This window comes from Boleophthalmus pectinirostris, unplaced genomic scaffold (assembly GCF_026225935.1).
Source record: "Boleophthalmus pectinirostris isolate CB_2022bp ecotype Guang Dong unplaced genomic scaffold, ASM2622593v1 HiC_scaffold_9, whole genome shotgun sequence".
In the NCBI taxonomy this organism is placed as follows: Eukaryota; Metazoa; Chordata; class Actinopteri; order Gobiiformes; family Gobiidae; genus Boleophthalmus; species Boleophthalmus pectinirostris.
The window spans coordinates 29169682-29197602 of record NW_026571541.1 but is presented as its reverse complement, the minus strand read 5'-3'; the positions used below and the strand labels follow the sequence as shown (position 1 = coordinate 29197602).

The following is a 27921-nucleotide window of genomic DNA, read 5'->3' as shown; positions in this document are numbered from 1 at the left end:
TATTGGCCGATGAAAAGGAAGTGCCCGTTAACATGCTAGTTGTTGTAAACTTTACACAGTCATAGTGAATAACTAGGATGCTCAGAATGCGTAAGGTAAACGAGGAATAACTTTGGACCGCTCGTGTTTTCGAGACGGTAAAAATCAGATACAGCGGCGTTAATTTTATCGGCAAAACACGGAACATTCCTGGCAAAGAAATCAGAGCTCTCTCCTCACCTAATAATCCAACGCACCACTTTCACCATAACACCCGACCCCCGCTGAGAGTATCTTGTACGGATCACCTTGCTAACCCCAGGGACTGCTCTCTCTCCGGGGCTGGATGTGGAGTGTGTCATTATATCCACGTGTGAATGAAAACTGTTGACGTGCTCTGTGGTCGCCCCGGCCCGAACAGGTGATTCATGTAGACTTTCATGTGCACGGACACCGTCCCGCTGGGCCTGTTTAATTAACCACCGGTGTGTGCGACGGCGCCCCCTGTGTCAGAGCGCTGCCAATGTCACACAAAAACCAGTGGAGAAGAAGGAAGGAGGAGACTTCAGTAGATTAGATGCCATTTTTTATGCTTGGTGTGTGTGAAGTGATGGTAAAAATTGATGGTGTGATCTGTAGTACGGATACCAGAGTCCTGCACCGGCTCGGGTACACACGGGTACTCGACGGGTACGGGTAAATAGTTGCTAAAATGGGCGGATTTGAATGTTTTGGAATTTTACAGGCGTGTATGTGGGTGGGTAGTGATTACACATGGGCAGGTCAGAATTAAACCAGGACCAAACCAGGTCTAAACCAGGACTAAACCAAGTCTGAACAAGGACTAAACAAGGTCTAAACCAGGTCTAAACAATTCCCAAACCAGTACTACATCAGGTCTAAACAAGGACTAAACAAGGACTAAACCAGGACGACACCATGACGACACCAGGACTAAACCGGGGGACTAAACCAGGAATAAACCAGGGGACTAAACCAAGACTAAACCAGGACTAAACCAGGACCAAACCAGGTCTAAACCAGGACTAAACCAGGACTAACAAGGTCGAAACCAAGACTAAACCAGGTCTAACTCAGGTCTAAACCGGGACTATACTAGGTCTAAACCAAGTCTGAACAAGGACTAAACAAGGTCTAAACCAGGTCTAAACAATAAACAAACCAGTACTACATCAGGTCTAAACAAGGACTAAACCAGGACGACACCATGACGACACCAGGACTAAACCGGGGGACTAAACCAGGCATAAACCAGGGGACTAAACCAGGACTAAACCAAGACTAAACCAGGTCTAACTCAGGTCTAAACCAAGTCTAAACAAGGACTGAACAAGGACTAAACAAGGTCTAAACCAGGTCTAAACAATACCCAAACCAGTACTACATCAGGTCTAAACCAGGACGACACCAGGACGACACCAGGACGACACCGGGGGACTAAAGCGGGGGACTAAACCGGGGGACTTAACCAGGATTAAACCAGGACCAAACCAAGAATAAACCAGGTCTAAACAAGGACTAAACCGGGTCTAAACCAAGTCTAAACCAGGACTAAACCAGGTCTAAACTGGGTCTAAACCAGGACTAAACCAGAATATGTTTTGGTAAACAGTAAAAATCTGGGAAAAATGTGGTGCTCTAAAACTTTTGACCAGTGGTGTACGTGTAGTAGTGTCTGATCTCGTCTGATCTCTGAAGTTTAAACAGGACCTGGTCAGTACTTGGATGGAAGACCGTTGGGAATAGCAGGTGTTACAGTGCAGGGCCAGTGACAAAACCTGTTCTTCTGTCCTTAGGCAAGACATCTTCCCTAGTACGAATGTGTGGTGTGTACGTGAGTGTTGTTGGTGGTTGAAGGAGCTGATGGCACAGATTGGTAGCCTTGCGTATGTCAGTCTGACCCAGGGCAGCTGTGGCTACAATAACAGCTCAATACTGCAAAGTGTGGAGTGAATGAGAAATGTATCTTGAAACGCACTAAATAAATTCTATGTATGATTAAGGTCACCTAAATGTTCAACTTCTTTTCTTCGCTCTTTAATTTCTTCAGTTTTAAATCTAATTATATCCAGTATTTTACTTCTGGGAATAAATGTTATTTGGAGCATTATTAAACATAATTTTCTCATTTCCATACGTAAACATTTTGGCAAAAAAAAATAAACACTGTTTATATGCTTCAGGTAAAGTTTCAACCCAATTTTGTTTGTCTAAATTATTTTTTTCTATTCGCTGGCTCACCTTCTAACTAAAATTATTTTTCAAAATCCGTCCATGCACATTTTCATTTTCAGAATCATCATAATAATATTCCACCAGTGTTTCGAAGCATTTCTGCAAGAATAAATAAGGAACACGCTCACAAAAGCGCGTGTGCGTGTGTGTGTGTGTGTGTGTGTGAGCGCCCCCTGTGTCAGCCCGGTGTAACTGCAGACTGGCTGGGGTTGCGTGTGATGGAATAGTTCACAGTTGGGCGCGCTCCTTCACTGGTGTGGGGGGAGACGGCATCGCTCATGTCCCAGCTCGTCCTCTTGACTTCCATCTCCCTGACTGATAGTGCAAAGAGGGACCTACTTTTCACCCCGAATATGGGAGAGAATGGATCAAGGGCCTCTGTCATGTGTAAACAACAGCTGCAGGTGGAGTTTGGGGTTGGAGCTGTGAAGACTGCTCTCAAAATATTCAAAACTGGGACTCTTTTTGGCTCATAAGTGTGTAGTAATCTCCAAAAATATACCTGGAGTTGTTTTTCGTTTCGTTTAGTCTCTCTCTCCACACATTGGTAATTTGGGTGCTTGTCTTCTTTGGGATAGAGAAGTTTAATGCCTTTTTTGTGCAAATAATATCATCACCATGGAGACAAAGAGGTGGCGCATCCTCTATGAGAAATGTTACATAATGGATCTTTAAATTCATCACTTCCAAACAGTCCAACGTAGTGCGATTTTCTGTTGTGGAAATGATTTTGACAATTGTTTTTGTTTTTAAAATATGAAAACTAGAGATGTCACCGTGTCACAATTTTTAGTTCTGATTATTGTGAGGAAAAAAATTGTGATTTTATGATTATTCACCATTATTGCCAAAAAAAAAGAACATTCGGATTACGGTATTTTTTCACCATAAAACATGCATTTTTGTTTCACATCTCATTGAGTGAAATAATAGTCCTTACTCTTACTTTATAATTCAGTGATAATAATAATTAAGCACACATGCACTAAATATAGGCACCGTTTTCCCAGCTGGTCCTCACACACGGCCGCATGATTCACTTCAGATCTCCATTTACATCAAATATTGCGCTCTGTTACAGCCCCAGGCCTTAAAGTGTAATTTGTTTTGTGTGTTTTAAATTATTTTGGTGGCACTTCTTGATTCCTGCTGTGGGCCAGTATGCCATTTTGGGTTTGTGTGTAGTTTAGGTCTGTTTTGTGCCTTTTTTAAATTTGGTCACTCGATTCTGTTTGTGAGCCAATGTGGTTTAATTTGGGGAACTTGTGTTTTAGTTTCGTGGGTGTCCCTTAGTTTTACCACTCGTTTTGTGTAAGCCTGCGTGACCCGTTTTGTGGCACAGACCTCGTTGTCTGTTGTTTTGTTTCTTAGTTTATATTCTCTGTATATTTTAGTCTGTTTTGTTGATTTACCTTTACATTCCTGTTTTTTGAACATTATTTCATTTATTCCATTTTTCCATCTTGGTTTATTTTTGTTACTTCCCTTACCCCCGGGTCGTAACAGCTCGCAAAATATAACTTACTGCTTTTTTCCATGGAGATGTCTTTGTTTTTGTGTGGAATTTTCTACAGCATGACATTAAACATATCCAGCAAGCAAGTGACGCTACAGGGCCAAGTTACTGGTCAGATCTGTGGAGAAGAGACTACGCTGACAAAGACAAGGCATGCTTTAACATATTTTTGATCAATAAAAATCACTTAACGTAAGAGAGATACATTTTATGACATGCGGTGGAACATTACAGGCAAACATCTCCATGGAGACAATTAGGTGGTGGAGTTGCATAGTGCACCTTTAAAACACGTGGATAATCATCTCAAAAATATAGCCTAGTTCAGGCGTCTCCAACCTGCAACTTGGGAGCGACCAGTAGCTCTCCATCCCATTCCAAGTAGCTCACCATGGGATTTCTGAATTATACGTATTGTGCTAAATAACTAAAATATGATTCAATTAAATGCCTGTTATTATTGTAAATGTGATGCCTATCTTTGTGCACTAATAAATAGATAATAGTTGTGTAAATGTCAAACTGTACCTCATCTAACACTCTTATATTTACCCAATTTCTTGCGACCTCTAAAATGAGTAGCTCTCTGGCATTTTTGTTTTGTAAAAGAGCCCCTTGGCCTTGTTGGATCATTTAGGTATGTTCAGAATGCAGGGCTTAATGCTTAATTCGGATTTTTGGGGGAAATCAGATTTATTTTTTTTTTTTTGCGAGGTCGTTCACATTTCCAATTAAATGTGACTTGTATGTGAACTTTGGGTATGGAAACAGCCTACACATGGACACAGCTTGAATACCTGGCGATTTTAAAGTTTCTGTCGTACCGGAGCCAGAACATGTACAGCTCATTTGTTTTAAGGAGGAGATTGAGAAGGAGAAGGACGAGGTTTTTGGCCATGGAGTTTTGTGGGTCAGTGGCAGAAACGTCCGTAAAAAGGAATGTGTGGGTCCGGAAAAGAACGTTTGTGTACATTTGTGACGTGTAGGTGGGATGAATGTGACGTGGCCGTTCAGACTGAAGTCGCATGTCAAAAGATCGGATATGTATCATTTTTAGGAGCACATATCCAAGTGGCCTGGGTCGCATTTGAAAAAATCTGATCTGTGTCGTTCAGACTGTCCTTAAAAGATCAGATACAGGTCGCATAGGGACGAAAAAATCAGATTTGGGTCACTTCAGGCTGCAGTCTGAATGTAGCCTTAGACACTTTGGCTGCAATTTCACAATGAGAGGATTTGCATACTGGATTTCCATATTGGATCTGTCAGTGCGTGGATCCAACTCCTGTACTCCTGCGTTTTATTTTAGCGCTGATCTCGACATCCCCAGTCCAAACTCCAAACTATCCCTCACTTTCCTAACACATTCCTGGCATCCTTAATTATTCACCACAATTGAGTTTTTAAGCGCTTTTCATAACTTTCAGAAGCAAGAGCAAACCTACCGTTGCACCTTGTACCACACCACGCCACTGCAACAACTACTAGCATGCAAACAACACACCACCATCACTTTCTAGTTCACGGATGATAAAAATGTGTTATTATTAGGTGCGGATGTCACAAAAAAGTCTCATTTTGACCCTGAGAGCTGCTTTTACAATACAGACGAGCCTTTTCTGTTTAAAATGTCTTTTTTTCTATTGATTTTATGTAATATTCAACTTTTCTGAGACACAAAATTTTGGGTTTTCATTATCTGTAAACCATAATCATCAAAATTTCAAAAACTAAAGTCTTGAAAGCTTTACTCTATGTGTCATGAGTCTGTATAATGTATGAGTCTGGCTTTCTGAAACGAGCAAAACGTATAGAACTTTTGCATGATTTTCTATTTATATATTCTGATATATCTTCGTATGGACAAGACTCATTTTACTTTTTACTTTTTTTGCTTTATTACATCAAAAAATCAGGTGCAGCCCCTTTAATTTGAAATCTTCGTCTCTCCTATTCTCTAGAGATTTGTCATAGGCCCTGTCAGACTGCCTCTCCTCAGAGCGTAGCACAGCAGAGTGGAGTGGACGCTTATACAGTTTGAAGACGTTCTCGTGATGATTTGAGAGGCCGGACTAAAGTCTTTGCCCCTCAGATCAGGAGAGACGGACGAGGACAGATTTAGCAAATGTGAAAGCAATCAGCGCCTCCCAATCAGCCCCGCTAAAGACCATTACTGTGAACTGAAATCCTCGACGAAAATGTGTTGTATCTAATCATTAAAACTGCTATACGACGCAAAATTGATTCTTCTGTGAGCTTTGAGCCACGTTATAATGTTGTTACATCATCAAAAACAGACCTGGAGCTGTGTTTTGTTTCATTCATACATGTTTGAGTCGTCATTAGTTTGTTTACATTTCTGAAGATCCAAATGCTCTGTTCTACCTTGCAAAGTCATGTAGTTGTAGTTTTCAAGTTAACAGCTGCCTTTTACAGGGTTCCCACAGCCATGGAAATCCTGGATATTGGAAAAGTCATGAAATTTTAGTATCTCTTTCACGCAACTATAGCGTTATGTTAACATATCATTAGGCTATTGTGATTATTTCTGAATGTTTGTGCCTTTAGTTCAAGAGAGATGACAATAAATGCACTGACAGTATTTTGAATGTTTAAAAACTATAACCAAACCATGAGGTGAGTGGAAAGGGTTCACATTTCATATTTAGCCCTAAAAGTCTGATCAAGTCTACATATTTAGGGTGCTGTAAAGTCATGGAAAATTCACTTTAGGTCAAGAAAAAGTTATGGAACATTTTAGAAACGTTGTCAGTGAAAAAGAGTGGGAACACTGCTTTTAAATTTAGTTCAGTAGAGATGAGCAATTCCAGGGTTAAAATCATCAAAATTATTCTTGTATTGCCACATGACATCCAAAGGTGGAACAGAGTGTTCTCTGTTGGAGAGAAAAAACCTCCAACAGGGTTTGTGTGTTAAACATGTGTGAATGAAACAAAACACAACTCCAGTTATATTTTTGATGAGGAAACAACATTATAACATGGATCAGAAAATAGTGGAATATCAACACATGTATTTTAAAATTTTAAACGACAAATTCCACATTTTGGTAAAAAAAAAAAAAAGAAAAAGAAAAATTTAACATTTTGTGCAGCACTATTTTATTTTATTTTATTTATTTATTTATTTTCATTTATTTTATCTTAATTTAATTTATTTTATTTATTTATTTACTTATTTATTTATTTATTCATTTAATGAGACAGGGACAGTGCACAGTTTTTACATTAACCTTAACAGGAGAGATTCATTGTACCAGGTTGTAGCACCAGTGCAAATTTCCAGCTGTAGTCCCTGGGCAGGTTCTTTTTTCTTTTTTTTTTCTTTTTTTAATTCCATCTTCAAGGTACTTAAAGTGCTTTTTGCATCAAGGAACCACTCACCCATTCACTCACACATTCATACACCACTCTGTAGGAACGCCCCATTTAGGTTTTTTTTTTTTATTATCAAATGACCATATCTCTAACCTCTCCTTTCCTCTGTGTTCTCTATGGCAGGTGTACATCCCCTGCAGAACTGCCATCGTCCTGGCCAACGACGAGGCCCAGCACTCTAATTAGAGGAGGAGGAGGAGGACTGTCACCGTGGCGACCGGGAAGGATCAAACTCTGTGTTAACAATCACCTTTTCCCATACACACGCCACATACTCACCACCGCCACCGTCCACCAGGAGGCACCGCCGAGCTTTCAACGTGTGTCCCTGTCCTGAGCCAGTATACCCAGTTCTAATAGTGCAAAAGTACCTGACTACTAACAGCAATAATACTCAGTAGTACTCAATAATACAAATATAGGGATAACTATTATTAAAGCCCTATTATTCTTCTTATAATAGCCCTGTTACTTATACCATATTTTTCGGACTATAAGTCGCACTGGAGAATAAGTCGCACCAGACAATAAATGCGTAATGAAGAAAGTCACACTGGACCTTAAGTTTTTGGGAGAAATTTATTTTATATTTATAAGTAGCTGTCATCAGACTCGGCATCAGCTCCATTTAGAATGATTTCAGCCTTTCTGAATTTCAACAGAAGGGTTTTGGTTGCCACTGAAGTCCAGGCTTTGTAGATCCATTCAACGACTTCCAGGAAAGTTGCATGGTGCACCCTTCCAGTTGTGAGAAGTTTCTCACTCACTCCAAACTTTCTTTCTGCTGCTCCATACCATTTTCTGTATTTTTCTGCAGGATACATGCGCATGAGAGTGCAAAGTGACAGCGGTACAGTAGTAACAGGAGCAGCAGATACTAAGAGTCAAGACTAGAGCCTCTCGCAGCTGTACGTGTAAACATTTTAATGTATAAGTCACAGGACCACTCAAACCATGAAAAAATGCAACTTGTAGTCTGAAAAATATGGTATATTATAGCCCTGGAATTTCCAATTTCGAATGAACAAAATGTAAAAGGGAGCTACTTGACATGACAAAGATGAACAGAGCATTCTGAGCTTTGGAGATTTAGATAGACTAATAATACAGGGTTAATTAAACAACACAAAACAGAACTCCAGGTATGTTTTTGAGGACGTAACAACATTATAACATGACTTAAAGCTCACAATAGTCAGTTTTGCGTAATATAGGACCTTTAATCAGCTTAATAAGTGGTATAATTAGGCCATATACTCTACTGTTTGCTTTAGCCGTGGTAGCATAAACCTCCAACTAGTGTTAACAATACGTACAAAATCATATTATTGACATTAAACACAATTAATCAAGTTATGAATGGTGTAATATGGTAGCACAGCACTGAGAATTAACTATCTAGAACAGTTGACAGTAAGTAGAAAACTCATAATCTTCTGTTGTTTATCCGCATTAGCATTAGCATTAGCTCCTGCCTCAAAGCCTCACATTTAGCGTTTATCTCTTGACATTTTATTTTGAATATTTGGCACACGTTTGGGGTTTAAATTCCCGTCATGAAACCGTGTAGGCGGCCTGTTTGTTGTTTTCAGATGGGTACAATAGCCAGTGGCCCTCTTGTAGAAATATTTTAACTTATCTAAAAGAAAACTCGTAGCATTTTACAGGAATAGCACGGTAACTGAAGTAGCATGCTAACTTGGCTAACAATGTGTCCAAGAAAATAAATGATTTCGTGGCCATTTAGGGTCAAACTTAGAATTGATTTTGAAATACAACTTTATTTTATTATCAGATAGATAGAAATGCAGATGACTCTTGTTTCTGTAGTTAGTAATTATTATTTAATTTGTATTTAAATACCATTGTAGTTAGTAGTAGCGAAGTGTTCCCATAAACACTGTATGTTCCATTATTTACTTGATATGTTTATCTAACCACCACAAAATCACCATGGTAATTAATAATTTTATCTTCCCCAACTAAAAATCAAAGCCTTATGAATTTTGTGAACCCAGAAAAATGCCTTAATGACAAATTGTTGGTCTTTGCACATGTCCAAAAGTTAATTTAATGTAATTTGAATATAAAGTGCCATGTAAATTTGCTGCAGTTTTGTCCCAGCTAAAATAATTCTGTGCTCTGACCATAGACTGTAAATATAAATGGACATTCTAGAGTGTTCTAGATAGGAAGTGATCACATGCACGCTTCCCACTCCATCAACTCTGCAGTGAGCCTCGTCATTTTGGTCTTAAAATGTCTCTATTAACCCATTCTACATGATCCTGGTGTTTTTGTTTTGTGATTTTTGTCCATAAATCAAGATACGAACACACCGGCTATCAGGTTTGACTGACAGTGTTGCTGAGCGGGTAGAGCGTTACCTTCAAAAGCCTCACTCCTGATTGGCTCGATACTTGCGGTCGGAATTGCAAATAATGGAACTGATATGATGCATACCTCGATACAGTGAGCATTTGATTCGATACGATATATTTCAAATAGATTTGATCCGGTTCAATAAAAATAAAGGCTAAATCATGGTTGTGATACTAAAAGTCTTTGTTAAACCACTTCTTGTGCAAAGTTCATATGAAACACCTATTTTACTCATCAAAACACTGAAAATGTCGCTTGAAATGTGTTGCATAAAGGAGTTTCCTTCCTCTAAACAAGCAACAAAACTGTAGTTCTGTAACAAAATAATTTAGTAAAATATACCAAAAAATACTCTTGGGGATTTATCGATACAGCAACCCACGATATCGATACAGTATCATCACATTAAACGGTACAGTATATCGGTATTACAATATTTCTGCACATGGAACTCAACTCTAAATTCGCCCCATAGCCGCCAGCCTCATTGAGCTTCGTTTGACTGGAGCCGAACGCCATGGGTGACGTCACACTCTCTTAGTCCACTTCTTTATACAGTCTATGGTTTTGGCAGTAGAAAATCTAATGAGCACAGTTTAAAATCACATTGTGGGTTTGGAACCAAAAGCCTGTAATTTGCACTATGTAATAATGTGCGTGGAGGCTTTGTCTGCGTACGTGGTGTTTAACGACTAGAGATCAGGTTCGTAAGGAGGCAGTCATTTGTACAGAAAAGAGAAGTCAAGTTAGAAGTGATTGTTGTACAGTAAGTGAGAAAAATCCCTCACTCATCCAGGTAGAATCTGTGGTAAAGGAGAAATTCAATTTATCAACCGGACAAAAGTTTATTTGGGTCGAATACATTTCAGTTCAGTCCAGTTCAGAACGGAAGAAGCAGTTTGGATGAGCTGCGAAACGTATTCGACCTAAATCAACTTTTGTCCACTTGACAAATTGAATTTCTCCTTTACCTTGAGTGATGCTTGTAAACTCACTGCAAAGGAGAGAAGTCAGGAAGCTATCAGGAAAACTAGGGCAAAGCTGGTGACAATAAGCTGTACTCACTCTTATGTCACAAACCAGGAAGACATTTTGGAAACATGTGATGACAATTTCCGGCAGGTTTTGTTCGTGGTACTAAGTCTAACTCAGGGGTTCCAACCTTTTTTCTCCAGTGAGCTACCTTTACGAAACAAAAATACCAGAGAGCTACCAATTTCAGCAGTCACAAAGAAACAGAGTAAATAAAAGAGCCACCTCCTTAGATGGGGAACAGTTAGATGCTTATAAAACAAACCATTAATTCAATCTTATTTTTATCCACAATACACAGAATTCAGAAATCCGTTGGTGAGCTACTGGTGGCTCCTGAGATACAGGTTGGAGGTCCATGGTCTAACAAAATCTCGGCCCAGTTTTCTTCATCTACATGTCATTGTAGCGTTCCATTATGTTCAGCAATTACAACCTTACTTCAGTATTCGTCATTTCCCCAGTGACGCACAACTCCGAGCGCACTGGGTCCATGCGATTTAAAATTCAAGTTGATTCTAACCAGCGCATACGTATCCGATCTTCATTTTACCGCTGATCACATTTAGTTCAGTGGGTTTGATAACAATCGGTCGTCGAACTACGCCGAAAGTTGTCATCGCATGTTTCCGAACGTCTTCCTGGTTTGTGACGTAAGCATGAATAGAGCTTGTATAAAGCATTGTTACATTCCGTGTGCTTTAAAGATGCACTGTGTAGCTTTCCTGGTGGTGCACTCGATGGTCGTCTCCATGGAAATGTAATTATTACTTTGCGTGGAATCCCGTAAATTGATCTATCTCCATGGGGACGAACGATAAAAACTGTAAAAACACCTGTAAATGCAAGATGTTCAAAATGCCACACTGAGGAACATTCCAGGCAAAGCAATAATATCGATGTAAACAACACTACATAACGTTCACCAGGAAAGTTCCAGTGCAGCTTTAAGTATGCTGCTATTGTCCAGGAGAGTCCAGCTGCAGCCGCTGTTTGGAGTGAAGGTTTGATTGGCTGTGGAGCTCCATTTCATCATATCCAGGGTCAAAAAACAAAACTTTTCTTTTCTTATCGAGGCAAGTTAATAATTTAGGCTATGCCCCTGGTGATTTTGCCTAAGATTTGGGTTAGGGGTCGACAATCGAGTATTAAACCAAACCAAATACGGACTTTATGGAGCTCCTTTCATCATGAACTCACCATCGGCTACAGCCAGACCCTTCAACTATCGACGACAAATGGGGACGGACAGTATTTGTATGAGCCAATATTCAAAAATTTTTCGGTCAAATAGGGTAAAAATCTTTGTATTTACACAATCATACTAAAATACACCCAGCTAATTCATTTAATTTAACAAAAGTAAACAGTTATTTGTGATTTATGCTACAAATTTACTACCATTTTTGGGATGTATTAAGGACATCATCCACCACTATCTTCTCAGCACTTAAGTAACAACATTTACATTTTTTCCAAGCAAAATTTGGAAAAACTGCTCAAATACAGAACAACAAGGCTATTTTTGAACTTTTTTTTTAATCGGTCCTGTTACATTCTCTATTTGTTTCATGTGTTTTTATTGACAGAATATTGGTAGCTTCTGTTTGTCCGTCTGATCTTCCACAGCTTGACCAAGTTCACGCAAATCCATTACTGTAAAATTGATCAAAATCTTTGTGGATCATCAACTGTACTGCTTTGTCTATTTCACTGACTGTAGTGACATCTAGTGGTCGGACTTGTACTAACACAACGAGTGCACTGTGATTTTTCAGTTGGAGTTTGGAGCTTAAGGGGGGAGACTATTTAAAATGCTGTTTCTTGTTATATGCAATTATATTTTGGAAAACACGTTAACCTTGTGTAGTGCTTTTGACTTGTAACGTAAGGCACTTATAATTTAATAGTTGGCAATAAAATACAATGATTAAATGTTTGGTTCTGAGTGAATGATGTGCATGTCCAGTAAAATAGTGTCACTACTTCCTGCTCAACTGTGTATCCAGCTGTGTATCCCGGGCCCCAGGGTGTTACGGGCCCAGAACTGGACCCTCTTCCAATTAATTTATATTAGAGGGGGGCCCATGTGAGGCTTCTTGCCCCATGCTCCCAAATTTGTGTCAATGAGCCCATGTGTATCTGTAAGGTTTGTTTGTTTGTTTTTATTTATTTAGATCCCCTTTAGCTACCGAAAAACAGCAACTATTCTTCCTCTTTTTTTTTTTGATACAGAAAACAAACAGGATGTACCTGCACCACATTCAACACCAACAATGAAATCAAAACAGAACAAAAACCAGACACCACAAAAGTAACAAAAATACACAATAATCAAACTAATTTAATCAATAATAATATTTTTTGCTGAGCTACACTGAATAAATATTTAGGCAGATAAGGCATTGGTAGTGTTGTAGTCAAGACAAAACTAATCGAGAGTAAGACCAGTCCAAGACCGAGACCTCTGAGGGTCAAGACCGAGACAAGACCAAATCATGTTTTTATAAATCTTATCTCCATTTTATCATGCATTGAGTGTCAGGCCTCGAGACTGAGACAAGACCGAGTCCAAGCGCCTTCAAGACCGAGACAAGACCGAGTCCAAGCGCCTTCAAGACCGAGACGAGACTGAGTCCAAGCACCTTCAAGACCGAGACAAGACCAAGTCCAAGCGCATTGAAGACCGCGACAGGAACGAGTCCAAGCGCATTCAAGGCCCGAGACAAGACCGGGTCCAAGCTCCTTCAAGACCGAGACAAGACCGAGTCCAAGCGTCTTCAAGACCGAGACAAGAACGAGTCCAAGCGCATTGAAGACCGCGACAGGAACGAGTCCAAGCGCATTCAAGAAAGAGACAAGACCGAGTCTGAGCGCCTTCAAGACTGAAACAAGACCGAGATGAGATCGAGACAAGACCGATTCCAAGCGCCTTCAAGACCGAGACAAGACCGAGACAAGACCGAGACAAGACCGAGACAAGACCGAGACAAGACCGAGACAAGACCGAGACAAGACAGAGTCCAAACGTGGTTGACTCTGAGACAAGACCAAGACGACAAAAAACGTTCTCAAGGTCGGTCTCAAAACCAAGATGGTCTCGAGTACTATGACACTGTGCACTGGAGAGTACAAGTTAAAAAGTACATGAATCAAATTAATACTTCAGAAACTGTAGATATTTGTGCCTCAATGCTGACGCTACTGCTAATGCTACTGCTGACTTGGAGAAATAATAAATTGTACAATAACACCACAAACTGAAGTGTTCTACACATAAAAACAATTGGGTAGTTTTGACTTTAATTTAAGGTGACCAGATGTCCCTATTTAACAGTCCCAGTTTTGAGCCCTGTGTCCCTTGTTCAAGCAGATTTGTCCCAATATTATACAAGCAAATGTCCCAAATGGCCCTTTTTTTGACCAATTCCATACCCACCAACAGTAAAGAGAGGCATAAATTGTCATTTATTTCGGTAAAATACAGAAAAGCTGCTTAAAAACGACCAAAAACACCAAGAAAATGTGACTATACTGACTCACATGTTTGTCGTGAATGGGCCAAGTGCAGAACAATTTTCTTTAATTATGCACTTGTTTCACAATTTTATTACCAAGCACAACAAACCAGAGTGTCCCAGTTTTTGAATTTGAAAATCTGGTTACCCTACTTTAATTCAATTTCATTTATTTGTTTATTTCACATTTTGGGATTTTAATAAAAGTGAGTGTTAGATTTGGGATACACTGTGCACAGAGCTAATTGTGACGCAAAGGTGAAAAATTAACCAGTCATGCTTGTAAGTATTAAATTTTAACTTGTTCAAACTGCTCTTTAACGTGGGACTAAACACCTAAACTACAACCACATCGTTTCCGCTTCTGGTTTCCCCCGTCAAAAATGTTCGTGATGAGATTTTCGACTCTTTAATGGGATCCGAATCTTTTGTATCAGTTCACATTGGAGCTGTTCAAAAGCCTGGCTCTTTTACGATGTATTTATACAACAGAATCCAACGTGAGAACTCATTTTAACAACAAACTAATCACAGAGAGAAATGACCATGGCCAAGAAACGGTTCAAACAGAGAGTGGGAGTGTGTTTACCCACTGAAATTATGCATGATCTAAATAAAACGTTGCACTACAGTCATAATAATAAGTTAAAAACAAACTGTTATTATGATGCCAAATATGTTTTTTGTGCACAAAGCTCTACCCTCGTATTACGTACTTTGTGTCTTTGCTGATCTTTGTGTTGGTTCAGGGTTAATCAGTTTAAAAAAATTATAAAAACTAAAAAGAAAACTACTTGGTTCTTTTAAAAAATGATATCCAATCTAATTCACATCACTATGAAACAGAACCATAGGTCAAATCCTCCAGCTGTAGTGGTCCTGATCTGACGTAGCATAGTCCAAGATCTGGAGATGGGTCCCTGAACTTACCCTGATATCATTTTTTTACCTAAATTTTTGACTAAAAGAAAACAAAAATACAGGACTACAGAATGTATTGTTATCAGCTTTTTTGATGGAGAGTCCTTGTTAGTGTTGTCACGAAACTAAAATATCAATTTCAATACTAAGGAATAGACTTTATCAGCCAGTTTCACTTCGTGGAAACCATCTGACCTCGCAGCATTAGGATTCGTTCGCTCGACTGTAAGCGGGTACTTTTTTATTTAACCAGTCGGTGCTATTTGGTCGTGACGTATGTATTGCGCCTAATCCCGTAGGAAGAAGGACAATAACGTCTTTCTCCTTGATAAAATTCACCAAACATTTTCTTTGTTCCAGCTTTAAATCCTCAATCTCGGGAATCGTTGCAACACAGAATGTCTGGCTTCGTCTACATCCATCTCGACCGCTTTGTTTACAGACTTGAACTTTAACAGCCACATCAAATCAATAACATCTGCAGCCTTTTACCATCTAAAAAACATAGCAAAAATCAAAGGTTTACTGTCTAAATCAGACTTGGAGAAACTTATCCATGCGTTTGTCTCCAGTAGGTTAGATACTGTAATGGTCTGCTCACTGGTCTCTCCAAACGAGCTGTGAGACGCTGCAGAACATCCAGAACGCTGCAGCTCGGGTCCTTACTCGAACTAGGAAGTACGAGCACATAAGTCCTGTGCTCAGGTCTCTGCACTGGCTCCTGTGCCTCAGAGAATAGACTTTAAAACAGCTCTACTTGTGTACAAGTCTCTCCATGGCCGAGCACCAAAGTACATCTGTGACATGTTAGTGTCATATGAACCATCTCACACTCTGAGGAGCTCAGGGACCGGCCTCCTGCTGGTGCCCAGAGTCACGACTAAACAAGGGGAGTCAGCGTTTCAGGTTCATGCAGCTAAAACCTGGAACAGTCTGAACATGTGAGACAGACTCTTCTGTGACGCTGTTTAAATCCAGACTCAAAACATTTGTTTAACTGTGCATAATAACTGAAAGGTTTTCATTCTCTTCTCTCCAATTTATGTCTCTCTTTTTTAATTTTAATCTTCATGATTATTTATGTTTTGATTTGTTTTTATTATGATTTTAATGTATTTCTTATTGTGTAAAGCACTTTGAATTACTTTGTGTACGAATTGTGCTATACAAATAAACTTGCCTTGCCTTTACTGTTGTGCTGTACCACAAAAGGGACCCAGACAGATGCTTGAGTTTGACATCATGGCTTCACAGCTCTTCACTGATTGGCCGGTGTGCGGTCTACAGCTTCCGGGTTTTTGCAAACCGTCTAGTGTATTCCGATTCCTGACCTAGTCGCTGGAGAGAAATGAAATTGAGAAGAGGCACCAGGTAATGCTGGCCTGACTATAGACTCGATACACAATACCAATTTCGATACCACGATGACAATAAAAAACATGCTTACATTACAAACCAGGAAGATGTTTGGAAACATGCGATGACAACTTCAGTGGGCTCTGTTCGAGGTAGTAAGTCTGACAAAATCTTGGAAAAATTTGAAAATTTCCCAGTTTTGGCCTTGAAGGTGCTTGGACTCGGTCTTGTCTCGGACTCAAATGCGATCATATTTCTCCTGCTCCTCCACGTCGAGAGGAGCCAGTTGAGGTGGCTCGGGCATCTCTTCCGGATGTCTCCTCGGCGCCTCCCTCGAGAGGTGTTCCAGGCATGTCCCACTGGGAGGAGGCCCAGAGGAAGACCCAGGACACGTTGGAGGGACTTTGTCTCTCAGCTGGCCTGGGAACGCCTCGGGGTCTCGTCGGAGGAGCTGGAGGAAGTGTCTGGAGTGAAGAAAGTCTGGGAATACCTGCCCATGCGACCCAGACCCAGATAAGCGGAAGAAAATGGATGGATAGTATCAGCTTTTTGCTACCTTTGACAGCCCTGCTTAAGTGAAACAAGAACATCTGCCACTTGATCGCCTCCACTGAGATGCTATTTCTTCATCTGGAATGTTCCACAGTATGGCATTAAACTCCCCATGTTAATTGTATTCAATGTTAGTAATAGATATGGGTGTGTTCTTTGGATGTTGTCTCTCTTTGGTCTCCTGCAGGTCGAGCTCCAGAGGGAAGCGCTGCAGTTCCATCCGTCTCCTCCAGGCGGCCTGGGCTTCACCGGTCCACTCCATCACCGGACTCCAGGGGGGGCTGCAGGGGAGAGGGAGCTTTGATCCATGGGTAAAAACAACAGGTGAGGGCAGCCGCAGAAACGGTGCTAAAAGTGCTTTGTGATGTACGAGCTGACCCAAAACTGCACCGACTCTGGAAAATGTACTGAGAGTCGATAAGAATTCTGTCGTGATTTGTTTGAGCATTTGTCCCAGAGATTTAGACTTAAACTTAAACTTAGACAAACTTTATTGATCCACAAGGGCAATTATTTGGGCACAGTAGCTCATACGTCACAATATAATATAATAACAAAGAGGAAAATTATAAATGGCAATAAGAAATTCTAAATAAGTAGCAAAAAAGATCGCAAAAGACGGTGTCAAATAAGGTATAATTATATAAATGTAAATGTACAAGTCAAAATAAAATTGAATAAAATATAAAATCACAGCTTTATACATGAGTTCATAGGAAGACACTGCAACAATGATATGATGATTGTAGGGAGTATTATCTGTTACATAAGGACGAGTTGTTGTACAGTTGTAGGGAGTATTACCTGTTACATAAGTGTGAGTTGTTGTACAGTTGTAGGGAGTATTATCTGTGACATAAGGGTGAGTTGTTGTACAGTTGTAGGGAGTACTATATCTTACATAAGGGTGAATTGTACAGTTGTAGGGAGTATTATATCTTACATAAGGGTGAGTTGTTGTACAGTTGTAGGGAGTATTATATCTTACATAAGGGTGAATTGTACAGTTGTAGGGAGTATTATCTGTTACATAAGGGTGAGTTGTTGTACAGTTGTAGGGAGTATTATTTGTTACATAAGGGTGAGTTGTTGTACAGTTGTAGGGAGTATTATCTCTTACATAAGGGCAAGTTGTTGTACAATGGGAGGGAGTATTATTTGTTACATAAGGGTGAATTGTTGTACAGTTGTAGGGAGTATTATCTGTTTCAAACAATGTGTCCAGATTAGGGTGGTCAAAATAATCAAAAAACAGAGAATCGATACTAATACTAGTATGGAAACCAGGAGTGGTGGTTGAATTAAAAGTGTTTAATTAATGTTAATGTTGTTAATTAAAAGTGCTTTTTGTAACTTTTTTGGTGGCGGGTTCACAAAAAATGTTGGTCTCCATGGAGATGTTATTGCTTTGTTTGGTATTTAACCTTTCTATCTTCATGGAGACCAAACCAGACCAAGTTACAGGTCAGATCTGTAGAGAGGCGACCACACTCACAGTCAAAATACCAGTTTTTAGGTATTTTTGAGCTATAAAAGCTGTTCAATATCATACTATGGAACATTCCTGGCAGAGCAATGACCATAGATACCCATAGAAACAAGCAGGTGACGGACCTACCTACCAAAAAGTTACACAGTGCACCTTTAAGTATGTATCGAGCTTGGCTGTGTGAGGTTAAGGGGCGCTGCTGGTTCTTTCAGGTCCAGGAGAGGTGCATTATTTGGGGATGACGTTCCTCCAGCCCTGGGTCCCATTCATCAGGGAGCAGCACAATAGTCCTGCTGGCCCACACTGGTCACCCATAAATCTCCAGTGTCAGATAAAGCAGCACGCGCCTCTTACCAAATATGTACTGCTATAAAAATACATGTGAGTTTATGGAGGCAGAGTTAATGTTAGGCCCTTTATCAGTTTGTAATTCTGGGATGGCAGCAAAGTGAAGTACAGTGTAATTTCAGTAGTTAGGATTAGGAACTCAATGATGTTTATACACGCATACATACATAAATACATACATACATACACGCATATATACATACATATACGCATACACACATACATATATATATACATACATACACACATACATACATACGTACATACACACATACATACACATATACATACATACATACATACATACATACATACATACATACATACAAACACACATACATACACACATACGTACACACACATACACACATACATACACACATACATACACACTTACTTACAAACACACATACATACATACACACACACACACACACATACATACACACATACATACATACACACATACATACGTACATACGCACATACGTACAGTACACACATACATACACACACACACATACATACATACATACAAACACACATACATACACACATACTTATACACATACATACACGCATACATACATATATACACCCATACATACACACATATATACATACACACATATACACACACACATACACACATAGTTTAAAGCAAAAACGAACTAAAAACAAAGTTGACATACATGTAAACTTAAATTGAGGTAGATAATGCGTCCAAAAATCCAAAACAAACAAACAAAAAAAATCAACAGAAAAAACTGAGGACGTGGTTAAAAATAAAATCCTACTTCTTCTATAATTTAAGTGTTTTAATAGATTTAATGTTAGAAATTGTTTTCAGTGTTTGAAGAATTTTTTTTTTTTTTATAGTAGTCTAGTATAAGGATTTTTGAATTGGAATTGTAGAATTTGGATTTATGGATGTGAAATTTTCCCAACAGAATGAAGAGCTTTACTAACTAAAACAGCGCCATCTCGTGTTTACGCCACAGCATCACATCTGATCTGCAAACTTTCTCTCACACGACCCCAGGAAAGAGGAGGGAGCTGCTGACACTTCCCCTCCGCCTGTGCGCCTCGGAGCCTCGGCCTGTGCGTGCGTGTGTGGCCCGGGTACGCTCCATCCGCCAGCGCGATCCAAGCTCCAAGCCCCGGCGCGCGCAAAACCGAAAAACCGCGCCCGTCCCGGACTTTTCGAACAGGTAATTTGACTTTCTTTTCTTGCTTGTTACGATTCTTTAGATTTTCCGTTGAGAAGAGTGAGAAAAGGGCAGCGTACGTACGTGGCCACGCTTCATTCAGGGGCTCGTGAAGGCGCGTCCTGAAGCACATGGACCAAACAAGGAAGCGAGTGCGCGAGGGCTGATGCAACAAAAATGCACCACTATTCACCGTAGATTCACGCTTTTTGCGAAATAGCATCTTAGAAAAATGTCATTACGCTTTGTTTAGTTTATTTTTAGAAGTTCTTGTTGAGTTTTTATTCGTGAATTTTGCTTTGAGCGCGTAGTCGAAAGATGCAGTCTGGAAATGCTCAAATAAGGCTTTAAAAGGTTAATCGTGATCAAATCGAAATTGCAGTTTGAATTGACGCAAAGATTATCGCAAAGGTTGCAGGTTTTTACATACGAAAATGTTCTCCACAAACAACAAAATACATGTTTAAGCTTGTTCAGAAATACGTGTGATTCTTGTTGTCGTTCTGGACACGTTTATAAGTTTGTAATACTCAAGTAATAGTATCACATGGTAAAATCTACTCAAGTAAAAGTAATAAAATACCTGTTTATAAATGTTCTTAAAGAGTAAAAAGTAAAAGTATTTCACATAGATTTTGGGATCTAATAACACTTCAAATGTAAAGAAGTTTGCTCAAAAGAAACATTATAATTGATCCTTTTTTCTAGCTCTTTTTATTATTTGTTTATTTTTGTTGGCTCAAACTACAAATGTGTTAAATATAACCCCTCAGCCTTTTCAGCAGGTCTCAGGCAATAATAAAAATACTTTTACCTTTAACCTTTAAGTTAAAGTATTAAAGTACCTGCTGGAAAATGTACTTTTTTAAAATTTTGAGATCTAATTAAGCTTCATACGTAGGGATTTTGATAGATTTGTGCTGAGTTTTGTTTTGTAATGTTTGTGTTTTAGATGTTTGTACTTATTATTTATGACACAATAGCTTTAACCTTTCAGTCCTGTTCAAAAATGTGGTGGAGTAGGAAGTACAGGTTGTAAAAATAAAAAAGTATCCACTCAGAAATCTACATAAGGAAAGTACAAATACTACTTCACTACTTTTACTTTGTTACATTCTACCACTGTTATTATGCATGCACAGTACTGACCAAATACTGCAACGTAAACTAGACTAAACCCGTTTCAAATACCAGGTCCAAATCAGGCTGGACCATGACTGGACCAGGATAAAACTCTAAACCAGATGTAGCCGGCCTGAACCAGGACTAAACCAGGACCAATAAAACCATGTCCAAACTAGGACCAAACGCAAGACTACATCATGTCAAAACCTCAGAGGTGGGTCGTACTCACTCAGTGACATTTAGACTTGGACAGACTTTATTGGTCCACGAAGGAAATTACTTGGACACAGCAGCTCACACATCACAATATATTACAACAGCTGTAGGGAGTATTACATAAGGGTGAGTTGTTGTACAGTTGTATGGACATTTCACAATACCTGTACAGCAGCATTTTTTATGTACTCACATACTACTCATACAATCATATTTGCATGCTCTAACAATAAGATTATGTTGAAAATTCTTCCAGAAGAATCAACAAAAACACCAAAATCGCCTTTGGACTGACAAACTAATACGGGTAAGGATCACATGTATTTGGGAACACGCTTAAACTTGTATTTTGTTGTTTGTAGAGGACGTTTTTGTGTGCGTTAAGCTTTGCATCCATTCAAATTGCGAGTTCGATTTCATCACGATTATTCTCACAGCCCCATTTCTGCATTTCCAGACTCCATTTTTAGAATTTCACGGATAAAAACCTAAACAAATATGGATTACACTTTTCTGAGACACTATTTTGTAAAAAAGCATATACAAACACATAGATAGTGAATGGGACGAGACATAATTTCCACAAGACGAGACGAAATACGAGATTGGGTCCACGAAAACGAGACAAGACGAGATTTTAACATAATTCCTAACACATAAATTTCACTTTTTGTAACTGTAAGAGATGTAACTAATCAACACTTAATCCATTTTTGTTCAATTCAAATGTAACACAAAACAAACAATAACATCTCACAAGATAATTTTTCACGGTCTTGTGGCTTCTCATGAGTACGTCTACAAGTGACAAAAGCTTTATTGTGACACTATGAAATTATTTTAAGTTTGTGTTTCATGCACCGCTCCTTCAGATATGATTTGGTTTTTCTCCTTTTTTATGTCTGTCCTTTGAAAATATCAGATTTTGCTCTTTATTTTATGTTTTGTCCTTTCAATTACATTAACTTCAAATTATAAATCAGATGTTACACATGTTCAATTCTGTGTACAACCCTGTAGTAGTAGTAGTTGTAGTAGTTGTAATAGTAGCAGCAGTAGAAGTAGTTGTTGTTGTTGTGTTGTTTATATATTTTATATATAGTATTAGTAGTAGCAGTAGTAGCAGTAGCAGTAGTAGTAGTAGTGGTGATGGTTGTTGTAGTAGTAGCAGTAGTAGTAGTTTGTTGTTGTAGTAGTAGTAGTAGTTTGTTATTGTAATGGTAATAGTAGTAGTAGTTTGTTGTTGTAGTAATTGTAGTAGTAGTAGTAGTAGTTTGTTATTGTAATGGTAATAGTAGTAGTAGTTTGTTGTTGTTGTAGTAATTGTAGTAGTAGTAGTAGTTTGTTATTGTAATGGTAATAGTAGTAGTAGTTTGTTGTTGTAGTAATTGTAGTAGTAATAATTGTTTGTTATTGTAGTGGTATTGGTTGTAGTAGTAGTAGTGGTTGTAGATGTAGTAGTTGTAGTAGTAGTAGTATTTTGTTGTAGTGGTTGTTGTATTATTATTAGTAGTAGTAGTTGTAGTAGTAGTAGTTTGTTGTTGTAGTAGCTTGTTATTGTAGTAATTGTAGTAGTAATAGTTTGTTATTGTAGTGGTAGTGGTAATGGTTGTAGTAGTAGTGGTTGTAGATGTAGTAGTTGTAGTAGTTGTCTGTTATTGTAATGGTAGCAGTAGTAGTAGTAGTTGTAGTAATAGTAGTTTGTTATTGTAGTGGTAGTGGCAATGGTTGTAGTTGTAGTAGTTGTAGTAATAGTAGTTTGTTATTGTAGTGGTAGTGGCAATGGTTGTAGTAGTAGTGGTTGTAATTGCAGTAGTTGTAGTAGTAGTAGTTTGTTGTTGTAGTGGTTGTTGTATTAGTAGTAGTAGTAGTAGTAGTAATTGATTAGTTATTCACAGGGATGGAAAGCAACTAATTATAAATTCTCATTATTCACATACTTACACACCGAGTAGTCCTTTGTGTTTTTATTAATTTATTGTATATACATTTTTATATTATTTTATTGATTTTATTTATGTATTACTATTTTATGGGTTTATTTGACTTTACTGGTTGAGCATTTAAACTCTTTTATTTTTAATACCTTTTGAAGTTTTATAATGTTATCTTTATATGTGCAGCGGTGGATGAAGTACTCAATTTTGTTAAGTAAAAGTACAGATACTCAAGTAAAAGTAAAAGTATCACAGGAAAAAATCCACTTAAGTAAAAGTATTAAAGCCCCTGTTTAAAAATGCACTTTAAGAGTAAAACTTAAAAGCATTTTTGCAGATATTTTTTCAACGATTAAATGATGAAATGCAGTGATTTTGAAAAAGAATTTAGCTGATTTAAATATTTCCAGATGCTTTTGTGTATTTGGTTTGATCAAAGTTGAGATGTTAACTCAGATTAAATGTGCTAAAAGTAAGTCTCAAGAAAAATACTTTTTACTTTTCAGCCTGCCCTCAAACGTAGTGAAGTAAAAGTAGAAAGTATCCACTGTAAAATGTAAGTAAGTACAGATATTCAAACTTGTACTTAAGTATACTTCGTGCAGCACTTTGGAAACAGTTTTGTTGATAAAATGCGCTACAGAAATAAAGCGGGTACCTGTAATTGTGAATATTTTAGCTCTGTAACTTTACCCGAGTAGGAATTTTCAGTACTCTTATATACTCGTACATTTTCCATCAGGTTTCTGTGTATTTTTGTTGTAGGGTGAATGAATACTGTACCAGTGTAGACATGGTGCAACGTTCCCAGTGACTTACAGCACCTGACTGGACTTGTTTGAGGTTGACTCATGTGTCGCGAGGGAAAAGGAGAGACTCGTGGTTAAGTTTAGAAGGAGCTAGCGTCCAGGCTAATAACACTACACGTGCAAATGACATTTGGCTTTAGTTATTTATAATGGACACATTTCATGACGTCACTGAATGAAAGAAGAACAGTGACATCTAGCCTCATCGTTGCTCTTCATTTTCCATTAGAAGTAGAAGAAATATAGACATTTTAGAGATATTACCAACATAAGTGTTATATCTAGTAGGAGTGTAACGGTACACAAAAATCACGGTTCAGTACGTACCCCGGTTTTGAAGTCACGGTTCGGTTCATTTTCGGTACAGTATGGGAACAAAATCCAAAACCATTTACTTGTTTATTTGTGTTTTTATTAAACCAACATTTTTTTTAACATTATACAAACAGGAAAATAAAATAAATGTAAAGTGCTGCTTGGTAATACTAATAAGTTAAATAAAATATTCTCAAATAAGCAACAAATGTACGAAATATTATAAAAAATAAATTCAGTAAACAAAACTTTTCAAAAAGTAAAAGCACAGCACTAACACTTCTTAGGTTCTTTTTAAAGACAATGCAGTAAAGTGTGTTTACCTTGTTGACATGTTTCGGCTGCTCGCTGTGAGCCATCTTCAGAACTGTCACCGGTGTTGGTGGTGACATGTCGTATATCAGCTGTTGTTACTTCCTGTAGGCGTGGTCAGCCTGATGGACCTGGCAGGTCGCTCAGACTGACCACGCCTCCCGTCGCCCGGTGTTCTCTGGAGGAGGGTGTCCCAGGTGTGTGAAAGGAGGAACGCGCCGTCATCACGGTTAATGCTGTCCGTGCCTCGTTTCCTGATTTCAATGGCCTCCTTGATCCAGCGTTTGAACTTGTGACACGTCACCACCAACACCGGTGACAGTTCTGAAGATGGCTTGCAGCGAGCAGCCGAAACATGTCAACAAGGTAAACACACTTTACTGCATTGTCTTTAAAAAGAACCTAAGAAGTTAAAGTATATAAGAAGACAAAATGAACGTCATTGGCACAGCACTAACAGTTCCAGCATGAAGTTTTACTCAATCTTCATATTTTTGGCAGAAAAAAACAACTTTTTCCACATTTGTCTGCAATAAGTGCAGATCTGCTGGCAGGGAAGGGAGTGGAGATTCTGTGCCGGCAAAAGGCTAAAGTGAGGCCCGCGGTCATCATGGATGAGTTCAATCATGAATATTAAAGAGCCGAGCCTTCCGTGTAGCTGCACATGTAGTGGTGAAATGTAAACACACACGTTGCGCGAACTCACTCGCGCACAACCCTGCACCGAAACTGAACGTCCCGTACCAAAACTGTTTGGCACAAATACATGTACTGTTACACCACTAATAAATAGTGTTTCAATACAAAAAACCTTGATTACAATACTACGAAATAAACTCAATACTCATTACAGCTTCCCAAACCTCGATGATAATAAAAACACTCTACATTTAGACAATAGAATGTGATTTTCAACCTTAAATCATAATACTTTCTTTCATATTACCATGTGGCCTTACATCTGTGTGATCCCTCACTGGTCCACGGGCAGATATTAGCCTTATGTGAAGTTGTGTTTCATGCACCGCTCCTTCAGATATGATTTAGTTTTTCTCCTTTTTTATGTCTGTCCTTTGAAAATAGCAGGTTTTGTGCATTATTTTATGTGTTGTCCTTTCAATTACATTAACTTTAAATTATAAATACAGATGTTCAATTCTGTGTACAACCCTGGTTACTGTAGTAGTAGTAGTAGTATTGGTGGTTGTTGTTGTAATAGTAGTAGTAGTAGTAGTAGTAGTAGTAGTAGTAGTAGTAGTAGTAGTAGTAGTGGTGTAGTAGTGGTTGTAGTAGTGTAGTAGTAGTAGTTGTAGTGGTAGTAGTAGTAGCAGTAGTAGTAGTGGTTGTAGTAGCAGGAGTGGTTGTTGTAGTAGTAGTTGTAGTGGTAGTAGTGGTTGTTGTAGTAGTGGTAGTAGTAGTAGTTGTACTGGTTGTAGTAGTAGTAGTGGTAGTAGTGGTTGTAGTAATAGTAGTGGTAGTAGTGGTAGTTGTGGTGGTAGTTGTTGTAGTAGCAGTAGTAGTAGTTTGTGGTTGTTGTAGTAGCAGTAGTAGTAGTGGTTGTAGTAGTAGGAGGAGGGGTTGTAGTAGTAGTTTATTGTAGTAGTAGTAGTAGTTGTTGTAGTAGTAGTGGTTGTAGTAGTAGGAGGAGGGGTTGTAGTAGTAGTTTATTGTAGTAGTAGTAGTAGTTGTTGTAGTAGTTGTGGTTGTAGTAGTGGTTGTTGTAGTGAAATTGTGGCGTTCTTAAAGGAAAGGTCGCCCACTTTGCTCGTGCAACGTGAATAACCTATACTTATAAGAACCTGAAGCTGGTAGTACCTTTTATTTATAGGTCAGGTCGGTGTCTTTCCTTTTGAAGGTCGGTTTTAAAAACGGTGTGCAGATGACCACCTCTGACCTATAACGGCAGAAAAGGTTTCAGACGCCTAGAAGTGTCATATCCGTATTATTCTGTTGTAGTAGCTCTGTTTGTGATGCTGCAGTATTAAAACAGAGCTGCCAAAAATGCATCCCAGTGTTTTTTTTCTTTTATTGAACAGTTTTTAATTTGACTTTAAGTTACTCTGCAAAATCCTTAGCTTAAGTGTGTGACAGTATATAGTAGTATATAGACATATACGCTCACAACGGCTTTTTAGTAAATATTGACCTATATGGGTTTCTGCAAACTGGTTTAAAGAGCCGCGTAGTCACATTCTTCACTCTAAAGTGTTCAAATGAAGCTTTATCCCGGTTCTTTTGGCAGCTGGGTGACTCAAACAAAATATTGACCCCTTTTGAAGGTTCAGAGCCGAAAAACTAAAAGTGCAAATATTAGGTTTTATTGGCGTTGTAGAGCTAGAGTCGACTAAAGAAATACTTGGGTTGACAAAAAATATATCCTGCGATTGATTAAAAAGGGGTTGTGACGATGTGTCTGACCCAGATTGTACTCAAAATACTTGATTGAACTCACCATCCATACTCTTTCATTTCTACTATATACAGAATATAATGATTAAATAGTAATAAATATGTTTTGGTTGACTAAGACCCCGTTGATTAATGAATAACTAATGGATGTTTCTTCTGTGTGCTGTGTGGTTCTGGTGTAGGACAATGTCACATGAGTCACTGTGACCTTTACAAGTGTGATTGGCTGAACCCCGAGCCTTTAACCCCTCCTCTCCGGACAGGACAGGGGCAAGACAGGGGCAGGAGCGAGACAGGAGCAGGACAGAACAGGAGCCGAGCAGGGGCAGGACAGGAGCAGGACAGAACAGGAGCCGAGCAGGGGCAGGACAGGAGCAGGACAGGAGCAGGACAGACACAGGACAGGGGCAGAAGCAGGACAGGACAGGAGCAGGACAGAAGCAGAACAGGGGCAGGACAGGAGCAGGACAGGACAGGAACAGGACAGGGGCTGGTCAGGGGACAGGGGTCGAACAGAACAGGGGCAGGACAGGAGCAGGACAGGGGACAAGAGCAGGACAGGAGCAGGACAGGGGACAAGGAGCAGGACAGGGGCAGGAGCAGGACAGGGCAGGACAGGAGCAGGACAGGGGACAGGAGCAGGACAGGGGCAGGACAGGAGCAGGACAGGGGACAAGAGCAGGACAGGGGACAGGAGCAGGACAGGGGACAGGAGCAGGACAGGGGACAGGAGCAGGAGGGACAGGAGGACAGGGGGCAGGACAGGAGCAGGACAGGGGACAGGAGCAGGACAGGGGCAGGACAGGAGCAGGACAGGGGACAGGAGCAGGACAGGGGACAGGA

At 39.2% G+C, this 27921-nt stretch overlaps 2 protein-coding genes across 2 annotated transcripts in view; both read left to right on the top strand.

Moving 5' to 3' along the window:
* gbe1b (glucan (1,4-alpha-), branching enzyme 1b) overlaps positions 1 to 12498 on the top strand; it is a 331363-nt gene extending 318865 nt beyond the window's left edge. The window contains exon 16 of the mRNA XM_020941150.2: positions 7273 to 12498. Within this exon, the coding sequence (XP_020796809.2) occupies positions 7273 to 7335 (63 nt within the window). The 3' untranslated portion in view covers positions 7336 to 12498. The remainder of the gene's footprint in view (positions 1 to 7272) is intronic.
* Positions 12499 to 19803: 7305 nt separating this feature from the next.
* LOC110175106 (high affinity cationic amino acid transporter 1-like) overlaps positions 19804 to 27921 on the top strand; it is a 36399-nt gene continuing 28281 nt past the window's right edge. Inside the window, 1 exon segment of the mRNA XM_020941221.2 lies at positions 19804 to 19958. The gene's annotated coding sequence lies outside the window, so the exon portion shown is untranslated.